At 35.9% G+C, this 27501-nt stretch overlaps 5 protein-coding genes across 6 annotated transcripts; 4 read left to right on the top strand and 1 right to left on the bottom strand.

The window, feature by feature from the left end:
- LOC18611547 (pentatricopeptide repeat-containing protein At4g39952, mitochondrial) lies at positions 3316-6930 on the top strand. The gene is made up of 3 exons (XM_018127102.1): positions 3316-5949; positions 6068-6215; positions 6578-6930. The coding sequence occupies exon 1, from the start codon at positions 3422-3424 to the stop codon at positions 5774-5776; it is 2355 nt and encodes a 784-aa protein (XP_017982591.1). The 5' UTR covers positions 3316-3421; the 3' UTR covers positions 5777-5949; positions 6068-6215; positions 6578-6930.
- LOC18611546 (uncharacterized hydrolase YugF) lies at positions 7474-10869 on the top strand. 2 transcript variants are annotated; one of them, XM_018119620.1, is made up of 4 exons: positions 7474-8141; positions 9594-9686; positions 9810-9877; positions 10186-10869. In XM_018119620.1, the coding sequence occupies exons 1-4, from the start codon at positions 7518-7520 to the stop codon at positions 10346-10348; spliced, it is 948 nt and encodes a 315-aa protein (XP_017975109.1). In that variant the 5' UTR covers positions 7474-7517; the 3' UTR covers positions 10349-10869. The 2 variants fall into 2 exon arrangements, with proteins under 2 accessions (XP_017975109.1, XP_017975075.1); XM_018119586.1 differs by having other exon boundaries at positions 10156-10869.
- Positions 11361-14077, bottom strand: LOC18611545. Its single transcript, XM_007047850.2, has 2 exons — positions 12183-14077; positions 11361-11888 (listed from the first exon to the last, which is right to left on the bottom strand). The coding sequence occupies exons 1-2, from the start codon at positions 13048-13050 to the stop codon at positions 11836-11838; spliced, it is 921 nt and encodes a 306-aa protein (XP_007047912.2). The 5' UTR covers positions 13051-14077; the 3' UTR covers positions 11361-11835.
- On the top strand, positions 15682-22098 carry LOC18611544 (chaperone protein dnaJ A6, chloroplastic). Its single transcript, XM_018114158.1, has 8 exons — positions 15682-15783; positions 17014-17177; positions 17583-17724; positions 17907-17964; positions 19276-19318; positions 20499-20547; positions 20651-20731; positions 20835-22098. The coding sequence occupies exons 2-8, from the start codon at positions 17071-17073 to the stop codon at positions 21684-21686; spliced, it is 1332 nt and encodes a 443-aa protein (XP_017969647.1). The 5' UTR covers positions 15682-15783; positions 17014-17070; the 3' UTR covers positions 21687-22098.
- On the top strand, positions 23435-25309 carry LOC18611543 (7-deoxyloganetin glucosyltransferase). The gene is made up of 2 exons (XM_007047848.2): positions 23435-23936; positions 24117-25309. The coding sequence occupies exons 1-2, from the start codon at positions 23435-23437 to the stop codon at positions 25043-25045; spliced, it is 1431 nt and encodes a 476-aa protein (XP_007047910.1). The 3' UTR covers positions 25046-25309.

The raw sequence follows: 27501 nt of genomic DNA, 5'->3' as shown, positions 1-27501 counted from the left end.
ATCTATATTTCTCCTATGGGAACCAATCTATTTTTTTCACTTAAGCGAAGAAAAAATAAAACTGAAAAGAGAAGAATTTTGAGAATAATAAAGAAGTAAAAATAAGAAAAACAAAAAAAAATTATTATTATTGAAAAAACTATTTTATATTCAACTATGCATTAAAGCTTTTCCTGTAATAATCCAAAAAGCTAATTTTACTTTGCAAAACAAAACAAAACAAAAGCCAACAATAAAAAATACCCACAAGAAAACTAAGTAAAATATGTTTGCATTTTGTAAAAAACTAACAAGAATGGGGAGGATTTACAAAAGATATTAACAAAACCTTACAAAATCTCCAATTCGTCTTTATTGTTTTGTCCACTAAAATCTCTCAACTTGTCCATAACTCTTTGAAAATTATGTTCACTGAGAATTAAGATTCAAAACAAATCTACAAATCATGATCATATCTTTCTTAAATTTTAACTATTCAATTCCATAACCAGTTGCTTCTTCCTCGCTTGATTCTTATTGTTAATTTTCTTTTTTATCTTTGTTGGTAAATCTCATTTGATTTATAGTTAGGATGTTTTTTGTTATTTTTTTTAAATTCATGTGGACAGATCAACGTTGTGCCATGTCAACATTTATCCCACCTCAACATGACTACGTTACATTATCACATAGTCAACGTCACGTCAACATATTTGATAATTAAATTTAACGATATTAAAGTAGAGACTGTATTTAATAAATTCACAAAATATAAGAACTCAATTTACACAAATTATTGTATATAAACTAAATTCATTATTTTTGTAGAGTATAAGGACTAATTATATAATTTAACATATTTTATTATTTAAAAATTAATATTGCTTTTTAAATAAAAGTGTTTAAGAACATAAAATGATGTTAACCTATGGTTTTGAAAAAAATTTCAATACCCAAGTAGGCCTCAATCTTACCCTAGTTAAATTATTTAATGTTTGCAAAAATCCAAATCATGCTATATAGAATATTGCTGGTAAATGCTAAACAACACGTTGTAATTTTTATAGGTATCATGGATGTGGTGGTCATCCCATCTTTAATTCTTTATTCCAAGGATGTAACATGAATGATATTTTAATATATCACCATATCCGGTGTCCTCCATCCTGCGGTCAAAATGAAACCACCATTTCATTAATTAATTACCATACTTTATATTTGGTCTTTCATGACCTTTTATTTTATCTACATTTTGCAAAGTCACATGATAATTATTGTTCAGAGACAAAATAAGTATCATAAAACGACCCATAGATTATACATATATAGGAAAAGAAAACAGGCTGCTCTGAATTATCATTAAGGAAATGTGTAGTCAAGGTAGCTGTGATTTCAGTTGGGTTTCCATTAAGGAAAGGTGTAACCTCAATTTAAAACTAGAAAAAAGTATCATAAAAGAAAATACTATGGTCAAGGTGGAACTTGCATTATCATTGCAATCTAGTTTATAGATGAAGAAATAGCTTCTCCTAGTACCAAGCAAAGGATTCTATCTTGATCTATGACTGCCTTATTGCCTTAGAATCTTTTGTGGATAAGTTCTCAAGACGTCAGCCAAGTTGCAACAGCATGCGTTTGCATGCCTGTCCTCCATTGGCTTTTAATCCATTAAAGAATATATAAATATATATATATTTGTGAAATCAATGGAAATATGGAAAGCTGAAAATGGGTTCACAATTTTATGAAAAAAGAAATGTACCAATATTAATCAAGAAAAGACCAATTATTATGTTAACAAAAGGAAAATGACAAAATTAGAGTTCATTCAAAATAGCAAGTGTATCTTTTCATAATCTAGTTTTGTCTTTCCATCTTCTCCCTCCTTCATTATTTCCACTATACTTTCTTGGTGGGTGGGAAAGGCATATAAATGAGAAAATATAAACAAATGAATTTGATGTTTATTTAGAAGCATTTTGGATCAAAGACGCAATAATTTCTTTGGTTAAAAATGGTCAATAGTGCAAGTAAAATTGGTCAAAAATGTGATGATAAAAAATTAGCAGAACATTATAAAACAGAGAAAGGAGTGGTTAGGAGCAATCAAAGGAGTCCAGCATTCAAAGTTGGAGCTTCTCACTGGATGTTTAATGTTGGACTAGTCCACAGACGGAAAGGTCCCCCTGTCTTTGATTGATGCAGGCATGGGGCTCACTCCGATCTTGAATCTATTAAACAGCCAGGAAATTTGGAAACTGCATTTATAGCAGCATGCAGGAAATTTCTTCTTTTTTCACTTTCTCTTTTTGGCCTTTGGCTCTTCCCAGCTTGTGAATGCCCCTGCTCAAAAACATTCCTGATAATCTCTGGAAACAAGTCAATCTGCGCTCTAAGGGCACTTATTAAACTACTATTTAATTATAACAACTAAATAAGAGATATAAATTTGAATCTCGTATACAAAATATTATTATTTTTAACTCTCTAATCACTGAAAGAGGACCGAGGGAGGGGCCATCCTTCTCTGTAGACTACCAGCGTTTCAATTACTTCATAGGCAGTCCTAGACTGCAGTCTGCAGGCCATTTAATAATTGGTCATTCCCCAGAGTCATTAACAAGATGCACTACGAGAATTACTGTCCTTTTTACGCTAATACCTTTTTCCCATTGTGCTTTTGTCCAGGCAGGAAATTTTTGGCCATTGCTCCCACTCTACGTTAATTAGTTGGTGGTCCATTAATACGTTGGATCAATGATGAGTAATTAAATAGATTTTAACAGCTATTTGGGTGGTGTTTAATTTCCTAAAGTAGGACCAGCCAGCCAACCAAGACTTTTTGCATGTCCTTCCAGAACAATGAGTTATCATAGTCCAGATTCTTCTTTAATTTCCCTCTCTGACCCCCTTCCCCTTTTTATTTTTTTCCTGCATTAGCCAGCTGATATAATGATTTGAATTGGGACCTGATTTTAAAGTTGTCAGGTGTTAACCTTAACACGCATGAGAGGCTTGATGGGATAGCAGAGATCTAGCATCAATTTGCTCTGATGATGGTGGAAAAGAGAATGTCAATTGAGATAATGGTTCTGCCAACACCCATTAAAGATAAGGATTGGTTAGAATAGTTGGAATTGGCTTAAATAATTAAAATTTGCATATAATTAAGAGTACAGTATGACTATTGAAATTAAAAGACAGTATTCAATATGCTGAAACTAGTATGTGTTGATAACCCAAATTATGCTATTATAGTACTATATAATTTAGCATCCATGGTGGAGGCCACCATTTGTGAAGAGTTGCTTTCACATACTAGATATCTAAACGACCCAAAATATTCATTTCTAATTACTCAAACTAGTAGATGGCTTGTGGGAATTTGTGTGCTTCCTTTACAAAGCCATAAAGGAACCACAATAGCCGTTAGTGAACAGCAATGCTAAAACTCAAAGCAACCCAAATGTTGAGACACTTTCCCTCCACGTCTCTTCAACTCTCATCTTGTTCAACTTCTGGCTACCTTAACTGTCAACTGCACTCTTTCCTCTCCAACAACCCCTCCTCATCAACTCTCCAATCCCTTCTCCAATCCCATGCTCTCATTATCACCACTGGCAACTCAACCAACAACATTTTCATAGCCTCAAAGCTTATCTCTTTATATGCCTTTTTCAACAAACCCCATTTTTCCACCAAAGTTTTTGATTCACTTTCCATCCCAGCAAAGGACACCTTTCTTTGGAATTCAATTATCAAATCCCATTTCTCCAATGGAAACTACGCTGAATCTTTTGAGTACCATCTTAAAATGAGGTTGCATAACACCCCACCTAATGATTTCACTATTCCCATGGTTGCTTCTGCCTGTGCTGAGCTCAGATGGGAAGGTTGTGGGAAATATGTTCATGGGTTGACCTTAAAATTTGGCCTTTTCGCGGAAAATTCCGCGGTTGGGTCTTCTTTTGTGTATATGTATGCAAAGTGTGGTTCAATGGGGGATGCTTGTCTTGTGTTTGATGAAATTATTGTTAAAGATGTGGTTGCTTGGACAGCTCTTGTAATTGGATATGTACAAAATGGGGAGAGTGAGAAGGCTTTGAAGCGTCTTCGTGATATGCATAGGGTCGGTGGGGATGGTGAAAAAAGGCCAAATTTTAGGACTTTAGAAGGTGGACTTCAGGCTTGTGGGAGTTTATGTGCTTTGTATGAAGGTAAATGTTTACATGGTTTTGTGGTGAAAACTGGACTTGGATTTTATCCAGTTGTTCAATCTTCGATTTTGTCTATGTATTCTAGGTGTGGGAGTGTTGGGGATTCATATGCTTCATTTTCCGAAGTCGTTCATAAAGATATTATCTCATGGACATCGATTATTGGTGTGTATGCTAGATTTGGTTTTTTGAAGGAATGCTTAGATTTGATTTCCAAAATGCAGGTTGATGGTTTATGTGCAGATGGAATTTTGATTAGTTCGATTGTTTTGGGTTTTGGAAATTTCATGAGTGTATGCGATGGAAAGGCATTTCATGGATTACTCATAAGGAGGAATTTTCTGTTAGATCAGATAGTTCATAATGCATTGCTATCCATGTACTGCAAGTTTGGACTCTTATCAATAGCAGAGAAACTCTTCGGCATAATACCTAATTGCAACAAAGAGTCTTGGAATATAATGGTTTCCGGCTATTGTAAGAATGGACAAGAAGAAAAAAGTATTGAATTGTTTAGAGAAATGCAACATCTTGGCATTGAAACTGATTTAAACAGTTTTGTCTCTGTGATTTTCTCATGTTCAGAGCTAGGAGCAATCCGCATTGGCCACTCTCTGCATTGCAACATAGTTAAAAGTTACATGGTTGACAACATCACAATTGCCAATTCCCTCATAGATATGTATGGGAAAAATGGAAATTTAACCATTGCATGGAGGATATTTAATCAGACACAAAGAGATATTATCCCATGGAACACAATGATGTCAGCCTATACTCGTTGTGGGCATTTTTCTGAGGCTATTGCCTTGTTTGATCAAATGATTTCGGGAAACTTGACGCCCAACTTGGCAACGTTGTTAACTGTGCTTTCAGCTTGTTCTCATCTTGCATCATGGGAGAAAGGGGAAATAATTCATTGTTACATCAAGGAAGAAGGATATGAGCTCTGTCAATCTCTTGCTACTGCATTAATTGACATGTATGCAAAATGTGGGCAACTTGAGAATTCGAGAGAGTTATTCAACTCAATGAAGGAAAAAGATGCAGTGTCTTGGAATGTAATGATTTCAGGTTATGGAATGCATGGAGATGCAAAATCAGCACTTGAGATTTACCAGCAGATGGAGAAATCAAATGTTAAACCTAATGCTCTTACCTTTCTTTCTCTTCTCAATTCTTGTGCCCATGCAGGCCTTGTTGAAGAAGGGAAGTTTTTGTTTGGTAGAATGGAACATTATTTTCTAAAGCCAAATTTGAAGCATTATGCTTGCATGGTGGACCTTCTTGGCAGATCAGGTAATCTTCAGGATGCTGAAGCCCTGGTTATGTCAATGCCCATCTCACCTGATGGGGGTATCTGGGGAGCTTTGCTAAGTGCTTGTGTTGTTCATAATGAAATTGAGATGGGAGTGAGGATAGCGAAGTGTGCTATTGCTTCTGACCCTGAGAATGATGGGTACTATATTTTGATTTCGAACATGTGTAGTTCTATGGGATGGTGGGAGGAGGCAGAACGGACCAGAGAAATAATGAAGGAAAGGGGCATAGGGAAAAAAGCTGGTTGGAGTGCAATGTAATCTGAAGATAATGACATCCAGTCTGGTTTTGGAATTTCTCATATGCCTATACAAATATGGACTTCCAGGATCCACCTGTGTTTTGTTACAGAACATATGGCTTGATGGGTTCAGGGTTGATGCTTTCTTCACCAAAAGAATTAAGTGCAAACTGCAGTATGCTTAGTTTGCAGGTACTTTCTTCATCTTCTATTTCTGCCTTTTCCTCCCTTAGGTGTTAGAATTATAAGTTACACATTTTGTTTCATTTCCTATCATGCTGATGAAAAAATATGGTTATCTCGTGGTTAGGGAAATTCAAATGTGCCCCGGAAAATGTGTACTTCTGGGCTCTGCCTTTTGTTCAGTAACAGAACAAATGGCTTGATGGATTCAGGGCTGATGCTTTCTGCACCCAAAGAATGAGGGCCGCTCTGCAGTATGATAGCATAGTTTGGAGGTACCTTCTTCATCTTGCATGCCTTTCCGTCCTTTTAGGCGTTGCAGTTTTAAGCTACTAATTTTGTTTCATTCCTAGCACTTACAAAAAGAATATTGATATCATAAAAAAAAACATATTGGTTTAATTATATATTTTAAATGTTTTTATGGAGTATGAACACAGCAGAAATTACCTTTAATCTTCCTAAGAATGGAGACAATGAAAAGATTTTTCAAGAATCTTTAATTGTATGCTTCCTTCCTGCACCCTAATATCCGTTTTTCTTCCTTTTTCATGATGTGAAATAATATTTGTTACCTTCACAACAGTTGGAACTCATGAGTTGGTTGTAATAAAAGTGTGATCTTATGCTCATGCAGGCCCTGGGAGAGAATGACAGAATGCAGGACTAGCGGCCATAAAGAATGCAGGGCATGCTATCAATGTAAAGAAGCCTAAAAAGAGCTGTACAGACACTTAAAACCGTTCCTTGGCTAATAGCCTAATACATATTTGGTTAGTGGAGGCTAGTTGTCTGTAAAAATGCAGAGAGATAAGCAAAGGGAAAAGTTTGCACTTGAAAGCAATAACAAGCCAGAAAAAGCCCGTGAGCTAACTAGAAACATCTGGGCCTCACTAGGAAACTCTAATTCAATGAATTTCTTGTAGGAATAATTTTGAGAGAGGAATCTATGAAGTGTCAATAAGGAGACATCCTTGCATTACAATCCCACTTTAGCAGGAATATTTGGCCAACAAGAATTTCTGCTTTCTTCTTTTATATAAATTTGATTCGTCCTCACTTTTCTGATCAAGCTATGACACATTACAATTCCAATGGCACCGCGATGAGTGGAATTGATTAGTAAGAGAACATACACCATAGAATAAAAATTATGCGATATTAAAATCACTTGAAAATTACTAATATCTATATTTTTATTTTAACTATATTAAAATAAATATTGATTAAAAAGACGTTTTTGACATTTCCTCACAACATTCGAGAAATGTCTCATCTTCATTGGCCTGCCCTATTCCTAACAACTGCCCACGACCTCTTTGATTTAATCCCCAAATTTCCCGTATACTTTGTCCCACAAACCAAAGGAAAAACCCAAAAACCAAACCAAACTCTGGAATCCAGACACTGACTTTCTCTGTCAGCCAAAAAAAAAAAATTCGTTAGACAAAATTTGGCGCTTTATTTACCCCCAATCAAAACCCACCACGTCATCTTGATCTTTGTTTAAAGTCTCTTCTTTTCTTCCTTCTGCTTGGCTATTATCACTTTTCAGAAAAAAAAAAAAAAGGAAAGAAATGGCTAAGTGTTTCAGCTTTACTGCAACGCGGGACTGGTGCTACCGTTACAGCTTCTCCAACGCTGGCCTGCGATCATCGACGACGGACCTCGGAGACGGCACCGTCATGCACGTTTGGGCACCCAAAGCCCATATTCAATCCAAGCCCACGTTAGTCCTCATCCACGGCATAGGTGCCAATGCAATGTGGCAATGGAACGACTTCGTTTCCCCTCTCATGTCCGGCTTCAACGTCTACGTCCCGGACCTCCTCTTCTTCGGAGAATCCTATACGACCCGACCCGAAAGGTCGGAGCAGTTCCAGGCCCAGTGTGTCATGCGGGTCATGGACGCCTATGGTGTTACGGTTATGAGCGTTGTTGGGATTAGTTATGGCGGCTTTGTTGGTTATAGTATGGCTGCGCAGTTTAAGGAGAGATTGGATAAGTTGGTGCTATGTTGCGCTGGGGTGTGTTTGGAAGAGAAAGATATGGAGAAAGGGATGTTTAAAGTGAAGAGTGTGGATGAGGCTATTAGTATGTTGTTGGCCCAAACGCCAGATAAGATGAGGGAGTTGATGAAGATTTCGTTTCATAAGCCTACTAAAGGAATTCCTTCTTGTTTTTTAAACGATTTCATCCATGTGAGTAAGCTACTCTAATTCATTTGATCATTGTTTTTTCATTTTCAATTAGGTCACTATGAATAAACAAATGGTGCTAGATTTTTGGGCTTCTTTTGTTGGTTTTAGGCTAATAGTTGGGCCAAGGCTGAATTTTCTTTCTTTTTTCTTATAATGCATTTGTTGGGAATTGTTAGAGGTTTATACTTTATAGTAATACTTTGTTGTGTAAGGGTGGGAATGTAGCTTAATCGATACTTTGATAGTCATATTTTCGAAAAAGAGGTTTTGGGTTTCAAATCCTTGGAAAACGATGTTTGGAGTTGAAAACTTTGCGTAGGTATTGAGTCTATAATATGGGTGAAAGAAGCTACTTTGTGTCCATGCTAGTTATAAGTTATATGATTATAGCTTCTTTATTAGTAATGACAAGGGCATATTCATTTCAAGAGATGGTAGAAGCAAAGCTGTTTTGCTGCTATGGCATTCAAGAGTGCTGCCTGCAGAAAGTGCAGAAGCTAAGAAAACAATAGTGAAAATATTAATTCCACATAGGACATTCCAATCATGATTTTAATGATGAATTAGAGCCATTTGATGTTCATATGATGTAGTATTTTGGAAAATTAATTGCTGCTGCTTTTTAAATTCTTACCTGATATCAGAGATGATTTTTCTGCTAACTTTTGCAAAGCAAATATCCAAAATTTTCCTACCATCATCATAAATCAGTTATAGTTTATAACGGCAAGCATTCACTTCTATATACCTGTCAAAGAAAAACTCTAGTACGAATTGTTCTCTTTTGGTAATTACATCATTCAAGAATGATGAGGAAATAGTATCAAAAAAGCAACTAAAACGAATGATGTTCCACATTCTTCCATAATCAGGCTGTCACCTTGATATAGAAAAAACTTAGTTTTTGGAAAATGGTTTCGAAAAGTTTATGATGAGAAAATAGTTAGCTTCATGGGCGTTTTTTCTGAGTTGACAATATTAAACTTTGTAATTAGACAGTATCACTCTTATTTTGTTGACTCTCTTTTTGATTTCTGTTGTTTATGTTCCTTGACTGATTGTGATCTGTGTATTTCTTTCAGAAACTGCTAGTCTAATTTTTGTCCTGTATTCCCACTAATTTTGACCATAATTTTAAGATGGTCATAAAGTTTCAAATTTTGGTGGATATGTATCCCTTAACAAATAAATTTCAAAAAAAAAAATGTATCCCTTAACAAACATACAATGACCATTAAGTCAATAAATCTTGTTGCCTTCACTGCCACACTGATGTTGGCATGCACAGCTGAGTGATCCAACTAGTAGATTTCTCTTCCACATAATGCTTCTAGGTTTTCATCTAAACTTTCAACTTTTTTTTGATATTAATGTTAGTTTTAGCAAGGAAGCAAGCTTTTTCTATTACAATATTGCCTTATGTTTGTGTTGAGAATTTAATTTGGTTGGCAGGTCATGTGCACAGAATACCTGCAAGAGCGAAAAGAGTTGATCCAAGCATTACACAAGGACAGAAAACTATCAGATCTGCCAAAGATAACCCAGGTTATTGTACTTTGTTCAAAATTTTAATCAACATATCCTCAACTATATAGCATGTACTATTTGTTAAGAGCTGTCTTTTTCATTCTTGAGCCTTTACTGAGTTAATATTGTTCTTTTTTGCAGCCAACACTAATAATTTGGGGAGAACATGACCAAATATTCCCTTTGGAATTGGGACACAGATTGAAAAGGTCATTCTAAGGACTAAATAATGATAAAACATCAATTCTGTTTTCTGCTCTTTATATGATGACCTTTTTGCTTACATGAAAGAACATCTAAAAAGTATGAGTCTGGAATCTAACCTGATTGGACTGATCTTCTGAATCTTCAATTAATGAAGTAAATGAAAAGAAATTTTTAAATTCTTTGATTGAAACCTTCCTGTGCATCCTTTTTTTTTATATATGAGAAATGAGATTGGTTTTGTTATTTACACATGCTTTTTGACCTCTTCATTTGGGTGCAGTTTAATTGTGATCTTATGCTGCCAATGCAGGCATCTGGGAGACAATGCAGAACTAGTGATCATAAAGAATGCAGGGCATGCCATCAATGTAGAGAAGCCTAAAGAGCTATACAAGCATATGAAATCTTTCCTTATTAATCCGCTTCCTCCAGTTAAGCAAGGAAACTACAGCAATGACCGTAAAACAGATTGAGAGGTAAGCAAAAGACTGAAGATAACCCAGGAGTTGTTGGTTTCTCACATAAGCCTTCATTTTGGGGATGTGTTGTGTTTTGTGGATGAATATGAAACAGGAAATATGTTTTGGGCCTTCATAAAACATTATATTTAAAGTTTGTGACATTACTCAATTCTTATAGTTATATATAAATAAACTTATGATGATGGGAATTTATGAGCTATCACCCCCTGGAAGGTTAGCAAGTTAGCAAGTTAGCAAGGTTGCTTATGGAGTCTAATGCCACAGGTGAACTCTTGGTTTGATTGTTTTCCATTGCCAGGGATGAATTTACCATTGGCTGGTGCTTGCTGCTTCCTTTAATTGGTGTCCAGCCATTTTGCAGGAAATTTCATGACTTTTTATCACCATTTATGTTGAATGTCCCTGCCCATCTTTCCATATCTTTTCTGTGTAACTAATGTGCTGGTTAAATATAATTGTACTGAGTTATGTTCAACTTTTTTCAATGGTATCAAATGTAATCCTTCCGGCCATTCAAACTTATTGCATAGATTAAGCATGCTTCTAGCATTTGAAATTTATATATGAATTGTCAAGCTGAGATAGAATTAAAGTCGCAGAAGAAAATGTCAAAGAATCAAAATAATTTTGGGCAGTGATTGTTGTCCTTTAATTCTTTGCAAATGCCTAATATTGTCTGCAAAGCAGCTTGGATAGTATGGAGGTGAGAAGTTGTGCTTAGAACAGGACATGACATGTGAAGCTTGTTTTAGACATTTAATCTGTAGAAGAACTGTTATACATTCTTGCTCCAAAATGGTTGTTTATCTACAATATCATTAATTCTTATCCCCGCCACATATCATTAGTTTTGTCAATTTTTGTCTGCATTAGTCTTGTTCTACCTTTTTCTTCTTGTTGTCTTCATTTAATAGCGGCTTTGTAATTCTTGTATAGTGGGTTAGGCTGCTTGGCATCTGATATGAATGAAATCCCATGCTACAGAAAGAAAAAGGCGTAGCCCTGAAAAAAGGTTGATAATTTGCAAAGAAACTAGTACAATCTGTACTGGATTTGGCACTTCGCAATTTGACATTGGATCAAATTATACAGGCGCAAGATCATATACCAATATCAATGTACAGATTTCATTAATTGAACCAGAACTTTGCAATTAAGCTCGCTTTGAATAAAAGGGTATTCCGATGGGGATGATGTCTTGACAAGTCCTCGTGCAGCAAACCTGTTATTGGTTTACATTGTGGTCGGACAGTTTCGTGTCGTCCATACTTCCTTTTTGGCTAAACATTATCTTAACAACTTTTCCAAGTGGGAGCATAGTTCTTAAGAGTCTAACAGAAGATTTACTACTTACAAACATAGCTAGGGCAGCATATTAGAAAAAGGGAAAAAAAAAACCGAAGGAAAAGATGCTTCAAAAAAGACTGAGGCCCCTCTCCTGCTTGCCCATTCTTCCTCTCTCTCTCTCTCTCTCGCTCTCAAGCAGCAAGGCAGTAAGTCAGACCAGCTAATAATCCCAGCCAAATCTTCCCTGCCAAAACCAGCATATCAGTGATTCCTTTACACTTTCCAACGCTCACTTTTTAGTTTTGTTTTTTCCTCTACCTAAAAGAAACTACACCTTTATGCCCCAAGACAAATCCCTTGGCATATTCCACTTAAAGATTAACCAAATCATACGTGGTTTAGCAAAACTGAAGTTCACTTTCGACCAAAGCATAAGAATCTAATACCCCATCTACCCAGTACCCACCATTCATACATTAATCAACATGAGCAACAAAATAAATCAAGAATAAGGAACAAAGAGAACAAAACAACTTACAGGTTGGTAATAAAGTGGAACTCCAAGTAATCCCCTGATCCTCGTCATCCTGAATCGGATTGTAGTTATTGTAGCAAGCTGTAGTTGTATTGAAGCCATTCTTACATGCGCAGACAAATGAATTACTAGGAGGAGAATATCCACAAAGACCACCACTATCCTCACAAGTATTACATTTGTTGTTCATGTAATAATCATCAAACGCTCCATTGGTATACTTCAATGTCACCCCGTACTGCCATCTACTAGGGTCTGTTGGAGAATCCTGAAAAGAGGCAATTGATGCATACCCTATACATTTCATTGCACGCAGGTCCAACTCACCTTTGCTGTTAAAATTCGCCGGCGAGTACACGCAGCAAGTGTTGGTAGGCGGGAACAAATGGAGGCCGAGGCTGACGACGGAAGGGCAAGAGTAGATAGAGGCGCAGAGGTCTGAGGAGGAAGGATCACAGACAGGAGAGCCCTTGATGGTGAGGGAGGACGTAGGGGGAGTGCAGGAGAGGAGGAGGAAAATTGATGGACCTAGCTGGAAAGGGCTGGCCCAGTCAAGGCCCAAGTTGAGTGATTGTTGCATGGAGCTGCATGTGGACATGTACGGCGGGGTTATGATAAGGGTTGAATCTTTGTAAGATACGGAGGTGATGGGGTAAGAGCCTGTATGAGTTGTCAGGAGGAGACGGTCGGAGCTGCAAGTTACATAGGGTTGAAACCGGGGAGAGCCGCAGCCGTAGCCGGTGCCAAAGGGGTACTTGACCTGAAGAGAGCCGCATGTGGACCGGCATGCTGAGCCAGGGGCTGATGAAGTGTGCAGGGGAGTGAAGAGGGTGATCAGGAAGATGATGAAGGGAAGAGGAAGACTATCCATAACAGCTTAAGTTTTTTGTTCGACTCTCTTAGACCAAAGGGAAACGGGGGGCTCTATTGGAGTTTTACTTTTTCGTTACTTTACTGAACTAGACAAAAACAGATGCTTTATGATGTAGGCGCTGCAGAAGAAATCCAAAACAAAGAAAAAAAGGGCAGGTGGCTCTTAAATGAGTGGATTAGAATTTTACAATGAAAATTTCAGTGACCCTTGATTTTATGCTAACAAACTTAGCCAGCGACAGTACTGATGTTTAATGCATCAGTTGTCTCTCTTTCTCTTTCTGTCTCTCTTGAATTGAATGTTAGCTCTCTGATTATTCCTGACCTGAGAGCTTTTTACCTCAGAGCAAGCACGCCGAAAGGGATGAGAAACTGAAATCTTTTCATTTAATATGAGCATTTAATAAACATTAGTTATCTGTTTAATCTAATACTATCTGACGCAAGAATCTTTCTTGCAGGTTTGCTTAGCTCAAAAGCCAACCAGAACCTTGTACATGACCAAGTATGCTGAAAGCAGGGGTTTACGGATCAGTTGAGCTAAGATTCTTTCAGGATAAGAGGTCGGGTATGTACCTTTTTCTTGGCACACAAAATCGTCAATTACATCAGTTACAAGTAGTGGCTTTAAGCCTTCGCAGGTTCCGGAGAAACTTATGAAGACTCAACCCAAGATCAAGATGATCTACCTTGGAGGGCATTGCTTGTGATTATGTCGGGCATAAATGGGTTAAGCAGGACATTGAATTTACCTAAAAAATTACCCTGGAGTGAATATATGTGCCAGCTGACAATTAAACTCTTCCTTGATAAATTCACCATATTCAATCAACAATCTCCTATTCGGATAAAAATTACGGCAATGCACACAATTAGACCTTATTTTTAATATACCCACCATATGTACTCACGCATTTAACTTACGACTAAATTCACCTTGCTTGCTTTTTTCTTGTGATTTGCTGCTCCAGGATTATTCCTGATTGGCTGTTGTAATTGTTATTGAGGTGTCATTTTTTGTTGGGACTCTGCCTCTTGTAATGAAATCCTGTTATTCAAAAAAAAAAAAAAGAATCTCATAAAACTATAAGCTAAAAGGATTCTTCCTTTGACTCATATTCATGCCCCACTGAAATTTATTAAGATAGACTTTGTAGAAATTAAATACGATTTTAACTGTTTATTTAAAGCTGTGCACTTTGAGAAGTTAATTGGAGGCTCAATCACAAGAATTAAGACAAAATCAAAATAATTTCATAGAATCTCTTTCAATAAGTGCACCATTTCATCGTTAATTTAATTGAAGTTTGATATTTGAACATTTGACTTATTAATTGGTGTATGATCTTTTTACTTAAAATGCAAGGTTCAAATCATGCTTTATTAAAAAAAATTGATTAAAGTTTGAATTTGGTCTTTCTACTTTGTCAATTTGACATTTTTAGTTCAGTTACCTCAATTTTAATAAATTTAGACCTACATTTTTATTAAAAATTGATTTAAGGACAATTGATTTAAAATTTTGCTTTTACTTGTAGCGATGATTGTGATATGATGATACATTTTAGTTAAAATAATCATATGTTCTTTTAATTAAATAATAATTAATATATTTTAAATATTGAAAAAATAGTATTATTTTATTAAAAGTAAAGCTTTTATAAATCAATATGTATGATACGATTCAATTTGACTTATAGTAAATTCGATTTGCATGTATAAGAGAATAGAATTTTTCATGAATTGGTAACGTATCAATTTATTCACAAGCAGATTAATAAGTATCGTACAATATATTTGATTTTTTATTGTATTTGAGCTAGACTTAATTAAAATTTGATCGGACCCAGATACTTAAAATTGCAAATTTAATATATTTTGACAAAACATACATTTTTTAAGGTTTTAAACTTAAATAATATAAAATTATTTTTTCCCTCATTTTAATTGTTGAAGAATTCAAAGTTTTAAGTTATACTAAAACATTAAAGAAATCTATAAAAACTTCATTTTTTTTGCCTATTTAAATATAAATATTGAATTTTGTTTTTACAATTATGCATTTTAAAAAATTTTTATGTGCACAAAAATAAGTATAAATGTGCATACACAAACACTGATGCAAAATTCTTATATCTATATATATATATATATATTTATACATTATGTACAAAATATATAGTTTATGTTATTTTAAAATATTAAATCATTTCTTATATTTTATGCATTATTATGTATACAAGAAGTTGCACAAACAAAACATTTTTAAATTGAATCACTTCATTCTTCATAAAAATATTAATACTTTTATTTTAAAATGTCATTACAATTATAATTATTTTACTTTGTACTAATAAATTTTAATTAATTTTAAAATTTCATACCACATTTACAGTTCTTTCAAAAAATTAATACTTTAGTTTACAAAACGAATCTTGGTTTGACGAGCCCGTAAAACTGCTAATTACTTCATAAAAAACAAAAATACTACTAATTACTTTCCACAAATCGGACGATCAGTAGCAAAAGGTCAAAAATCTTCGAATCAATCCAACGGTGAAGAAGTCAATGTTGAGACTTGACAGCCATTTTTCTAAAAAAACCCAATAAAGATTCAATATTTAGAATTAGAGGCCCTAACCTCATCCTCCACCTGCTACATACCTCACCAAATACTCTCTCTCTCGCTCTTTCCTTCTCAGAGAGAGCGAACCACTTTGGAGCCAAAAAGGTTCGCAAGTTAGCTCCTTATTCTTGCCCTAATTTCGAATTCAATTTCCCTATTTTTCTTTCATTTTTGTTTTAAAATCTAAATTCCTGTTTGTGTTAGCTCTTGACATAAGGCATGCGGATTGAAAATTTTATTGTTCTATCAATTATCTGGTCGCTACTTATTGTCATTTCGTGTTTTTATTATTATTTTATTTATTTTGTTGTTCATGAATTTTTAATTTACCGTTTTTCTTTTTGGGTGGTGGATAGTTTACCCTAGTGGATAGAAGGATTTGAAGTGCTTTGCTTAGCATTTGGATAAGTAATTTTATTTTCTACTTGAAAGATTTTTCTTTTTGCTACCAATAGCCAGAAAATGCACAGGTGATTTTTGGTCTTGAATGATTAGTTAGGAATAGCTTTCGATAGGTAATTGGAAATGTGTTTTAACAAGCGTCAGTAGTTAACATCTTTTGAAGGCAATGACGATACATTCCTAAACGAAAACTAATGAAGGCACAAATTCCACAACAAATGCACGTTGCCTTGAAGCAGTGGACAAGAACAGGTTTTAATGCTGCCTAAATAGAACCTTGTTTCTAGGGTCAGAAAATGGTTCCTAAGGTTTTGCCTGATATTGAAGTCTTTGAAACTATTTGTTAGTCTGAACAAAGTGTGGCATTCAAAGTGTGGCATTCAAGATTTGGAAATCTTGCTGTGGGTTTGTTTTTGGTTATGTAGGCTTTTGCACCGTTAATGGTAATTGTGGCCATTTTATAGTGTTAAAATGCTGTGCTCATCATAATAATTAGTGAAAATACATGGCGTTTCAAATAGTAGCCCATATTTTCCATAGAGCTACTTTAAATTACGATTTTGGATTTGTCACAATGAGCAGCGAAGTGTGAAGTTCAATATTAGGAGTCTACCGGTTTATTTTATTTTATCTTCTTTATTCTTCTTTATTCTTGTTATGTTAATGGTAACTGTTGATGTGAATGATGATCATGAGAATAAATGCAATATCCTTTGGATTTATTTTGTTTTTAACCCATTTTGTATTACATTGTTGATGCATGAAGAAAGTCTTAGTTATTTTATTTTACTTTCTTTCTCTTAAGGAGGCGTCGTATTGAGCTTAGTTCATTTTGATGGTGCTGTCAATCAATTCTGAATTTTCATAATTTTTAATAATATTCATATTTATCATTCAAGAGTACACTAAATTTTAAGTTTTCATCTATTTCAGCCTGTGAAAGGTCATTCAGAATAAACTTGTAAATCAGGTCCTCTACCCTCATATTGGATGGCCATTATACCTTGTGGAAGTACATGGGTTGCCCAGTGGGGTATTCGTCCTCAGTTCACTATAAGATCTTATGTCACAAACCGAATAATGACAACACAATCGGGGTAAGTTTTCTGCTTAACGGTTTTACTTGTAGAATGGAATTTGCTGAATTTAATGGTCAGACTACAATTATTTGCTTCTGGAGCTTTATATAGAAGTGGAATTGCTAAATTTGCAATGTTATTGTTAGTTATGGTATTTACTTTTATGGTTTCTTCATCAGCATGCATAACATTTGTGAATTTATTGATTCATAGCATTTTGGTGAACATAATTTAGATGGGCGAATTTACCCCCTTTCTTAATTCCTCTTTTACTTGGCTATATTTGTTGTGTTGATTAAAAAGAGAGGGAGAAAGAGGAAAAACGGGGGGGGGGGGGGGGGGTGGTGTATTACCTCTAGCCATAGCACTCTATTTGCTGGTATCTATGGAAGAATAATTTAGGTGTTTATTATTCTTTTGCAGAGTCACAAGTAGGATAAATTATTTGGGAGCACCAAGTTCGAGCTTATTTTCTCGTGATTCCTTACCATTGTTATCCTCTGTGGGATCATCTCAGACTTCACATCGTCGTAGGGGTGCACGGTTTATTGTTAGAGCTGAAACTGTGAGTATAAAACTTCCAGTTTCCTTTTGCTTTTATTTTTTGGTGAAAATAGAGGCTGTAATGGTTTTTCCATTATTTACTTATTTATTCTAAACCTTTCAGTAACCATTTTATTGCTGTAATTGGCATCTTACTCACTGTTTGCATTCTCAATTTAACATGATAATGTTTTTAATAAGCAGGACTTTTATTCTATTCTTGGGGTGTCAAGAAACTCAAGTAAATCTGAAATTAAAAGTGGTATGTTGACTTACCATATCTTTTTTGGTGACTATTCTATTTTATTCCTTACATGATTGCTTGTGGCATTTATGTGCTTATGTTAGTTTGCTAATCTATTTCTTATTTATGGTTTTGCAACTTACTGTATTTAAGTTTGCACAGATTTAAGGGTTTCTGCATTGAAAGTTTTAAAACATTGCACAAGCTTAATTTTAAGGGAAGGTAGGGTTGAATGAGATAAATCAAAGAGAACTTAGAGATGATGGATGGATTAATTTGAAGAGAAATTAAGACACATTGGAGGATATAAATCGGTAGAAATAGCAAGCAAGCATAGAAGTTGAAAAAATCACTCCGTTTTATTCTATAAAAGTAAGACATATACTTAGTAATTCAAGGGGAATAAAATGAATGCTTGCAATCTTAGAGAGAGATGTAAGACTATTGGTCAGTCAAGGTGAGTTGACATATGGTGGTATTCACATTTAAGGTGCAGGCTAATCAAAAGGAAGTCTCTATTTGGTTTTGAAGGAAAATTCATGGTTGGTTAGATGACAAATGAAAAATGTTCTAGCTGATTATGATGCATATGACTAGAATGCTGCCAAGGTGGTTCTAGACAAAATACTGATGCAATTAGTCTAGATGGTTTTCAATTTAAGCCTTTTGTATAAATTTTTCCTTAGATGCCTGTAAGTAGGATATATTTGACATTTTCCCATTATCCAAGGTTTATTTTGGAATGCCTCTTGCCATTACCTTTTAAATTTAGATTATGTTGATTGATGGATATTAGTGGCTAACTGACAATTGACAGGGATATATGTATGAATTTGATGAGTACTCTTGGGGATTTAGTTCCTTTTGAGTATAGCTATGTTTGCTAATTCTGATAATATGTTCCTGTCTTTCATAATGCTTAGTCATTATTTCAGTTGAATAGTAGAGTTAATGTATATAAATGGGGCTTGCATCCATTATGCTGGTGCCATAACAAATGTAATTGATTCAGTTTGAGTGTTGTGGCTTATAAGTGAACTTTTTAAGCTTTAGGATAATTGAATGTTTGTGAGAGTTCTGGGCTGATGCTTGTTTGCCTGGGGGAAAAAAGAAACTTTTATGGAATATGATTGTCTTGATTTCATTGGAGCTTCAAAATTGCTGAACTGTAAACTTACATACATGTACAAGTGATTGATCATGATGAAAACTAGATTCTCTTTTGGTTATAAGTACCACAAAAGTAAACTTTGTTATTTCTATTGCAATGGTCTGCTCTTATCTCCTGTATAATATTATCTTACAGTCTTAAAATCTTTTGTTTTACAGCTTATCGGAAGCTTGCTCGGAGCTATCATCCGGATGTGAACAAGTCAGTTGATAATCTTGTACCTCTTGCCTTTTATTCATGGTTGTCTGTCTGTTACAGTTGTCTATGTCCATTACAAAATTATGTCAGTTGACATCAGCTGGAAAATGTATATGTGACATGCAGTGCTAGGAAACTTGAATTTTAGTAGCATGTGGTTCAGATAAAAGACATGAGATGATTTCATCAGCAAGTTTGTAATTATCTGGATTTTTGTGGGATTTGGTGTGATGCAATCTGAGAACTGGATTGGGGTTGCAAGAATCTACTCATTGGAAATTAAACTCGAAAGAAAGAAATAGATAAATGAACATCTGGAAATGGCTAATTATTTACCTATACAACTTATTTAGAAAAACCCTGTGTGTGAATACTTGGGCCATAGTGTTGTGTCTAATCTCTGAGAATTGTCAATGTTTCTTTCTTTAATTTACTCTCCTCATTTTCTTCTTCTTCATTTTTGGATCCAGTGATGGTACAAGCTGTTTCCTATAGAAGTGACCACAATGATAAAGAGAAAAATAGCTTCTCTCATTCTGATTGAATCATAGCAATTATCTTCCTTATGATGTTATAAAATATAGGTTAGGCTGTTGCTAGGGAAATTCTGTAACAGTGCAGGTTAGAATTCCCAGAGAAATCATATTAATTAGATAGATCAATGCGCATCTTTTTTCCTTTTAAAGTCGTCATCTCAGGATGTAGGAATTGGGTTCGCAGATTTCTGTATATGGAGCACACTCTGACCTTCTTTTGAGTATTTTGAGTTATCTAATCATTCTGTCAATTGAAAAGTGGCGAAAGGGATGTCTATCTATTTTATGCCCTAAGCGGGGGTTTAATAAAAAAAATTGATGGCATCTATATCTAAATTTAGAGCTTAAATAATGGTTAGAAGGAGAATTTGCTAGCTGGAAGAGAGAAAATAAAATAGTAGTCTTAGATTTCCTGAGGTAGATATTTTATTGAGTTTGTATTCAATATATTTTTAAATATGTTTGCTGAAAGGGAGAGTATATAGAATGGTAGTTGTAGATTCTGACTCTGGTTAAAATATTTCGTCTTCTGAAGTCCTCAGAAATAATGTGTTGCTAGTTACAATATCTTCTTTAATCCAAATATGTTTGAATCGTAGTGCTCTTTTGTCATTCTTCTTTTCTAATCATTCTATTTGATTCTGCAGAGATCCTGGGGCGGAGCAGAAATTCAAGGAAATTAGCAATGCATATGAGGTAAGAGTTCAATGTTATTCTTATTTGGGTTTCTTTTATATGACTGAAATGTGTCAGTCCCTGTGGTGATATCTGATCTTTGAGGCACAATATGTTTGCTTAGGTCTTGTCAGATGATGAGAAACGATCTCTATATGACAAATATGGGGAGGCTGGACTTAAAGGTGCTGGTATGGGAATGGGGGTAAGTTAAATTCGACTGATGCTGAATAAGATCATTCATTTCAAGATTATCTGCCTTGGATTTTCTCGACATCTTGTCATTGATGGCTTGTTTACCATGCCAGGATTTTAGCAATCCTTTTGATCTGTTTGAGTCACTGTTTGAGGGCATGGGTGGTATGGGTGGCATGGGCATGGGTGGCCGAAGTTCCAGGAATAGAGCAGTTGATGGGCAGGATGAATATTACAGTCTTGTACTGAATTTTAAGGAAGCAGTTTTTGGAGTTGAGAAAGAGATTGAGATAACCAGACTTGAAAGCTGTGGAACTTGTAACGGGTCAGGTGCAAGACCTGGCACAAAACCATCCAAATGTACCACATGTGGTGGGCAAGGCCAGGTTGTATCATCTGCAAGGACTCCATTGGGTGTCTTCCAGCAGGTAATGACATGCTCTTCCTGTGGTGGTACAGGGGAAATTTCTACCCCATGCAATACATGTTCTGGTGATGGGCGAGTAAGGAGAACAAAAAGGATCAGTTTGAAAGTTCCGGCTGGTGTGGACTCTGGTAGCCGTTTAAGGGTCCGGTCTGAAGGAAATGCTGGAAGGAGAGGTGGGTCTCCTGGTGATCTCTTTGTTGTTATTGAAGTTATCCCAGATCCTGTTCTAAAACGTGATGATACCAACATATTGTATTCCTGCAAAGTGTCATATATAGACGCAATTCTGGGAACAACGATCAAGGTACCAACAGTGGATGGTATGGTTGATTTGAAGATACCATCTGGGACCCAACCAAACACCACCCTTGTAATGGCGAAGAAAGGTGTCCCTGTTCTAAATAAAAGCAACATGAGGGGTGATCAGTTGGTCCGTGTACAAGTTGAAATTCCAAAAAGGTTGAGCAGTGAAGAGAGGAAGCTTATTGAGGAGCTTGCTGACTTAAGCAAGGGCAAGACAGCAAGCAGTAGGAGATAGTTGCTAGGGCATGATTGGTATACATCAATTATGTGCTATTTACCCTGGAAATATGTATTCACCCTTTAGTGTGTGCGGCTTCGGAACTACAGTGCTTCCAAAAAGAATTTGGCAGTTCTCAGATGCTTGAACCGCTAAAGGGGAAAGCGGCAATCTGTAGTCGTAGGTATAATTATGTTGTGATAGGTTTGTCCCTTATAAAGAAATTTTAAGGGAAACAGGGGGTGTGAAAGCAGGAAAAGAAGATTAGCGATACATCCCTCTTTGATTTTGTTATATATTTGATTGCAGTCTTTTATTAGCTATTCTTTGAGATTGAACTAAAATTTGGGCAACAATGTTACCCTTCAATTTTGTTTTATTTTTGATGAACTTTGATGAATGAATGATGAATCTAATGCATCCAAATGCATGATAATAGTTCTGTCATTAGTTATCAGGTAACACTGTCTTCCTTTGCCTGCAAACCTTAAAAAGAATGAACGTAGACATCCTTACGTATATATTATACTGATATCTCCAAGGCACTAGTGGATGATGAAAATGCATGAGCAAAGCAAAGGGATAACACTCAAAAGAATACTAGTTCCAATGTGTGTGTGTGTGTGTGTGTATATAACTCCTGTTAGTATTCCGGAATATTTCTTATATTCCCTTACTATGTCTTGATGTAGGTTGCTTCATGTAACTGTAAGCCCCTTTGCAGATATATATATTCTATTTTTAATCCCATTCCATACAAGAAAAATATATAATTCTTCTACCAATCGAAGAGGAATAGAGGATACCGTCCTAGATTTTGTAATATCATTGTTATAGTCCTGAACTTTTAGTTTCACACGAGATGGATGCCAGTTCTTTAACAACCAGGCCAGGAAAGAGTCACAAACACAAAGAAACGTTAGAAAGAATCCCCATTGACAAGACTGAAGCAGCTTCCTTGTCTCTTGGGCCATCAAATGGGATGAGAGGTTTAGATTGATTGATGTCATTTCTTAGACGTTGGAAGGTGCATTTAGTTTACTTTATCACACCCACCCCCCGATTGGTGGCTTTTACAAAGCGCGACTTCGACTTTGTTGCACTAGTCAAACAACAGAGACAAGCTTAATGGCATATTCCATAGAGGTTTATATGCAGTGCCCATAAGGCAGGAACTTTTGGTAGGTGATATGTGTTGTTTGTTTATGACTAGTTAGCTGGCTCGGAGAGTTGGAGTTTGTTGCTGTGCATTTTGTCTTGTTCTAAACTGACCTTTCATTCTGATTTGTCTGAGTGAATCCGGATTTCATTTGGTTCACCCTGTCGTCAAAACTAGAACATGAGAAGATATTCAGAGGATTGAATGCTTGTTTTGGATGACCCCCGCTCATTTCCAAAGGAAAGAAAAGCAGTAAATGAGAAAGGAAAGATGAAACTTTCCGTTATTGGATCGTAGCTGATGCAGTCAATCTAAACTGCCCGATTGGAAGCGGGCGTCATTAGGGTCAGGATTCCATTTTAAATGTCAACAGCAAGCAGCTAGTAGCCACAACCTCTCATATTTAAGTACAGAACGAACCCGAGCCAACTCCCCATAAGCCTAGAAATCCAGATTCATGCAGATTCTTTGCTTTAAAAATATTGAAAATTCGATCAAAATATCTGTTTTGAGTCACCTAGTTACAACGATGGACGGTTAGGATCAAAGCATCCCTTCTATAAATACTACCTAAGATTGCTAACTCAAATTCATTCAAGTTCCAGAGATGGGTTCGCTTAACAAGCCTCATGCAGTCTTTGTCCCATACCCCGCACAAGGCCATGTAAATCCCTTAATGCAGCTAGCCAAGCTTTTACACTCAAGAGGCTTCTACATAACCTTTGTTAACACTGAGTTTAACCATAAGCGCCTAGTCAGGTCCAAAGGGCCAGGCTTTGTCAAGGGTCTGCCTGATTTTCAGTTTGAGACCATACCCGATGGGCTGCCGCCATCTGCTCGTGATGCAACCCAAGACATTTGGGCTCTATCTGATTCAGTTCAGAAAAACTGCTTGGGTCCATTTAGAGAGCTGCTAGCTAAGCTCAATTCTTCAACAGGATCTCCTCCAGTGAGCTGTATTATCTCAGACGGATCCATGACCTTCACCATCAAAGCAGCTGAGGAACTAGGCATACCTGAAGCTCAATTTTGGACCACCTCGGCTTGTGGTTTCATGGCATATTTGCATTTTAGTGAACTCATCAAAGCAGGCATTGTTCCATTTAAAGGTACATTTTTGTTATTTACGAAGAATCAGTCGACCTAAAGCCTTGCTTAATAACCAAATATTTTTTGCTATTTAAAGTATGAGGATCGAGAACTTCATCCTTCAACTAACTTTAATCGATCTTTATATATAACAGGAAACCATGCTTAGTAACAAAACTTATGTTTTGATGTGTCTTCAGATGAAAACTTCATCAAAGATGGCACACTGGATACACCAGTCCCCGGAGTTCCAGGCATGATGAACATGCGCCTTAAGGATTTCCCTACGTTGATCAGAACCACTGATCCAAGGGATATAATGTTAAATTTCATGAGTGAAGAAGCACAAAATTGCTTAAAATCTTCTGCAATCATTCTAAATACACTTGAGGAGCTAGAGCATCAAGCGCTAGGGGCAATTGCTGCCAGGTCCCCTAACATATATACCATAGGCCCCCTTTCCTTGCTGGAAAGGCATACGCCTCTCAGCCAAGCTGAGTCTCTCAGGTCTAGCTTATGGAAGGAGGATTCCAAATGTCTCGGATGGCTTGATAAGAGACAATCTAGCTCTGTTTTGTTTGTAAGCTTTGGCAGCATAACCGTGATGTCAGACCAACACTTCAAGGAATTTGCATGGGGGCTTGCAAATAGCAAAGTCCCATTTTTATGGGTGGTAAGGCCTGATGTGGTTATGGGGAATTCCGGTATCTTGCCTAAAGAATACTATGAGGAGATTGAGGACAGAGGATTGATGGTGAAGTGGTGCCCACAAGATCAAGTGCTTACTCACCCGTCAGTAGGTGCCTTTCTTACACACTGTGGATGGAATTCTACATTGGAAAGTATCAGTGGAGGTAGGCCTGTGATCTGTTGGCCTTTCTTTGACGAACAGCCGACAAATTGTCTATATTCATGCACTCTATGGGGAATCGGCATAGAGATTAGCCATGACGTGAAGCGTGATGAAGTTACAACTCTAGTGAAGGAAGTGATGGAAGGAGACAAAGGCAAGCAAATGAAAAACAATGCTTTAGAATGGAAGAAGAAAGCAGAGGAGGCGACTAATATTGGAGGATCATCTTACAATAATTTTAACAAATTCATTAAGGAAATTCTACAAATTCATTAATGTAGATGCTGTTCTTCTAATGCTTCCTTGGCACGGTATTGTTTGTATCGTTAATTGAAATAATAATGTGTTTACAAATGATACATCGATGTCTCCAAAGTTCACCTACCTAATCTTCCACCAGCTTAGGCAGCTTGCTTAAGGAAAAACTTACACGATCTGTTGGCATATATAAATTGCTGCAAACATCAAAGCAGAGCAGTCGACAGCATAACTCAATTTTAGGACATATAATAATGTTTGGTTGTCTCCAGCTTATCAACTTAAACTTTAAGGTCTAATAGTTAGCATTCATTGTATCAAAGTCTGCACGATATGTTTGCTTTTTGGACCAGTGTTCTTTTTCTTTTAGCCTGATTTTTCTCTTGTTGGCCATTGAGTCAAGATTGGCACACTCAGATCCTGCTATAAACTGTTAGAATTTTGAGAGATTTAAGAGTTTGTTGAATGCAAAACAAAAGAAACTTTCATTAAAAAATATAACAATTTTTATATTTTTACAAAAGATAACGCTGAAAAACAAACGGATAAAATTAAAGAAAATAAATAACATTACTTGGAATTGTGACACTATTAAATTTGTGGGCTGTCCCTTACATTTGTATTAATTGCCAAAACATGATCAACATGAAAAACTAAATAACCACCAAGTAAAAGAAACCAAATAACTACAAAGTAAAAACATGTAATTAGCACACAACACTACTTTTCCAAGTTGAAAACTAACTTTTTGCAGTAGGGAGTATTACAAGCAGGGCCTAACTCCAACTCACCTCCTTAGGGTCATCTTTCAATACTCCCAGTTTGGATCTTATTAATTTAAATCTATCCTTTAGAGTCATATGTTCCTTAATCACTCTCACGCTTATCTTTGTAAGTCTCTTAGGGATAAATAATTCCATCGTTGTCTTGGTCAAAAGACGCAACATGTTGCTGAAGTACACTAATATCTTCTACTGCTCTAGAGCTTATTGACCTCTTAGGTATCTTGGTCATGAATAACCCCTCCTCATTCGCCTCATGTTCCTCGACTTTTGTAGCTTTTTCTTCTCCTTGATCGGCTTTGTTCTTGTAGGCTTTCTCCACATGACCAAACTAGTTACAAGACCTACATGTAACATTTGGTTTGTAGTACCAAAAACACTTAGTATGTTTGCATTTTTTACAGTAAGAACAGAGAGGGTATCAAGCCTTTTGCTTACCCTGTTTCTTATTACCATTTTTTTTCTCATTTGCTCGTGCCAGTAAACCATTTTCTACATGATCTTCCTGTCTTAAAGCCCTTCTCTGTTCTTGCGCTTGAAGAACATTTACGAGTTCGGTCACGGTTAACGCTGATATATCCTTCAAGTCTTCCAAAAAAGATATCTTGGCTTCAAGTTTCTCTAGCAGGCTTACAAGGAATTTGTTGACCATTCTTTTCTATGGTAAATTGTCCTCAAGTAATCTCAACCGATTGACTACTCTCAAAACCTTCTCTAAGTAGTGTTTCACACTTTCTTCATCCATCATCTTCAATACTTTGAATTCCCTAAGCAGATTTAGGACTTGTATTTGATGGGTCTTATTACTGCCATGAAACACTACCAGGAAAAAGGATTCTGGCAGGGCCTTAGAGTTGTAATTACGAAAAAAATTTAGTTCTCATTGAATAGAGAACTTGTTTCTCAGTTTATTTAGTCATTATACTTGTTGCGTTAAAATTATCGATGGTGTGATAAGACTCTGGAGTAGAAACCTGTATGGCTAACTTAAACCACTTGTACGGTGTAGTTAAGAGTATAAACCCTCGTATACCAGCTAATGGGAATGAATTAAGGTTCGAGCATGAAACTTGGGATAATTAACACAAAACTCTGTTTCATTGTTCTGCTTTAGCTGCTGAAAACTGTGGCACTGTTGTGTTCCTTTAGAACAGGCCTAGTTTTGTTATTTTGGGGTCAAAAACAAGTTCAACAGCCTGGCAAGATATCCAAATGACTTGTTAGAAGCATTTCATTTTTCCTTTCCTTGGTATAAGATCAAGGTGGAGGTACTGGAGAGATATGTACATATTGCCCATGCGACAAATTTCTGTTTATCTGTCGATTCTTGTCATTAGCTAGTACAACTATTTTGCTCAGCACTAGTACAATTATTGCCTCTAACAGAGGAAGAATCTTAAAATCACATCCCATTCATGCATTGAAAGTGTGACACGAAAATACTAAATTCGAATTGCATTGTTTTGATGCATTATTGAAGGGTTTTCTAACGAATATCCTTTTTCATAATAAAAAAAAAAGAAAAATTAACGATATTTTGTTGTTTTTATACAATTTCATATATATATATATATATATTTATATATATTTATATATATTTAAAAGTTGATATTGAAATTTCCCTTCCGTTTTTAGTCATCCAATATTAAATCGTGCTTGCCAACTCTTCGTTTTCGTGGGGTATTCATAATT

This window comes from Theobroma cacao, chromosome 1 (assembly GCF_000208745.1).
Source record: "Theobroma cacao cultivar B97-61/B2 chromosome 1, Criollo_cocoa_genome_V2, whole genome shotgun sequence".
NCBI lineage: Eukaryota > Viridiplantae > Streptophyta > Magnoliopsida > Malvales > Malvaceae > Theobroma > Theobroma cacao.
Note: the sequence above shows the minus strand (reverse complement) of the source record. Positions and strands in the feature narration are given on the sequence as shown.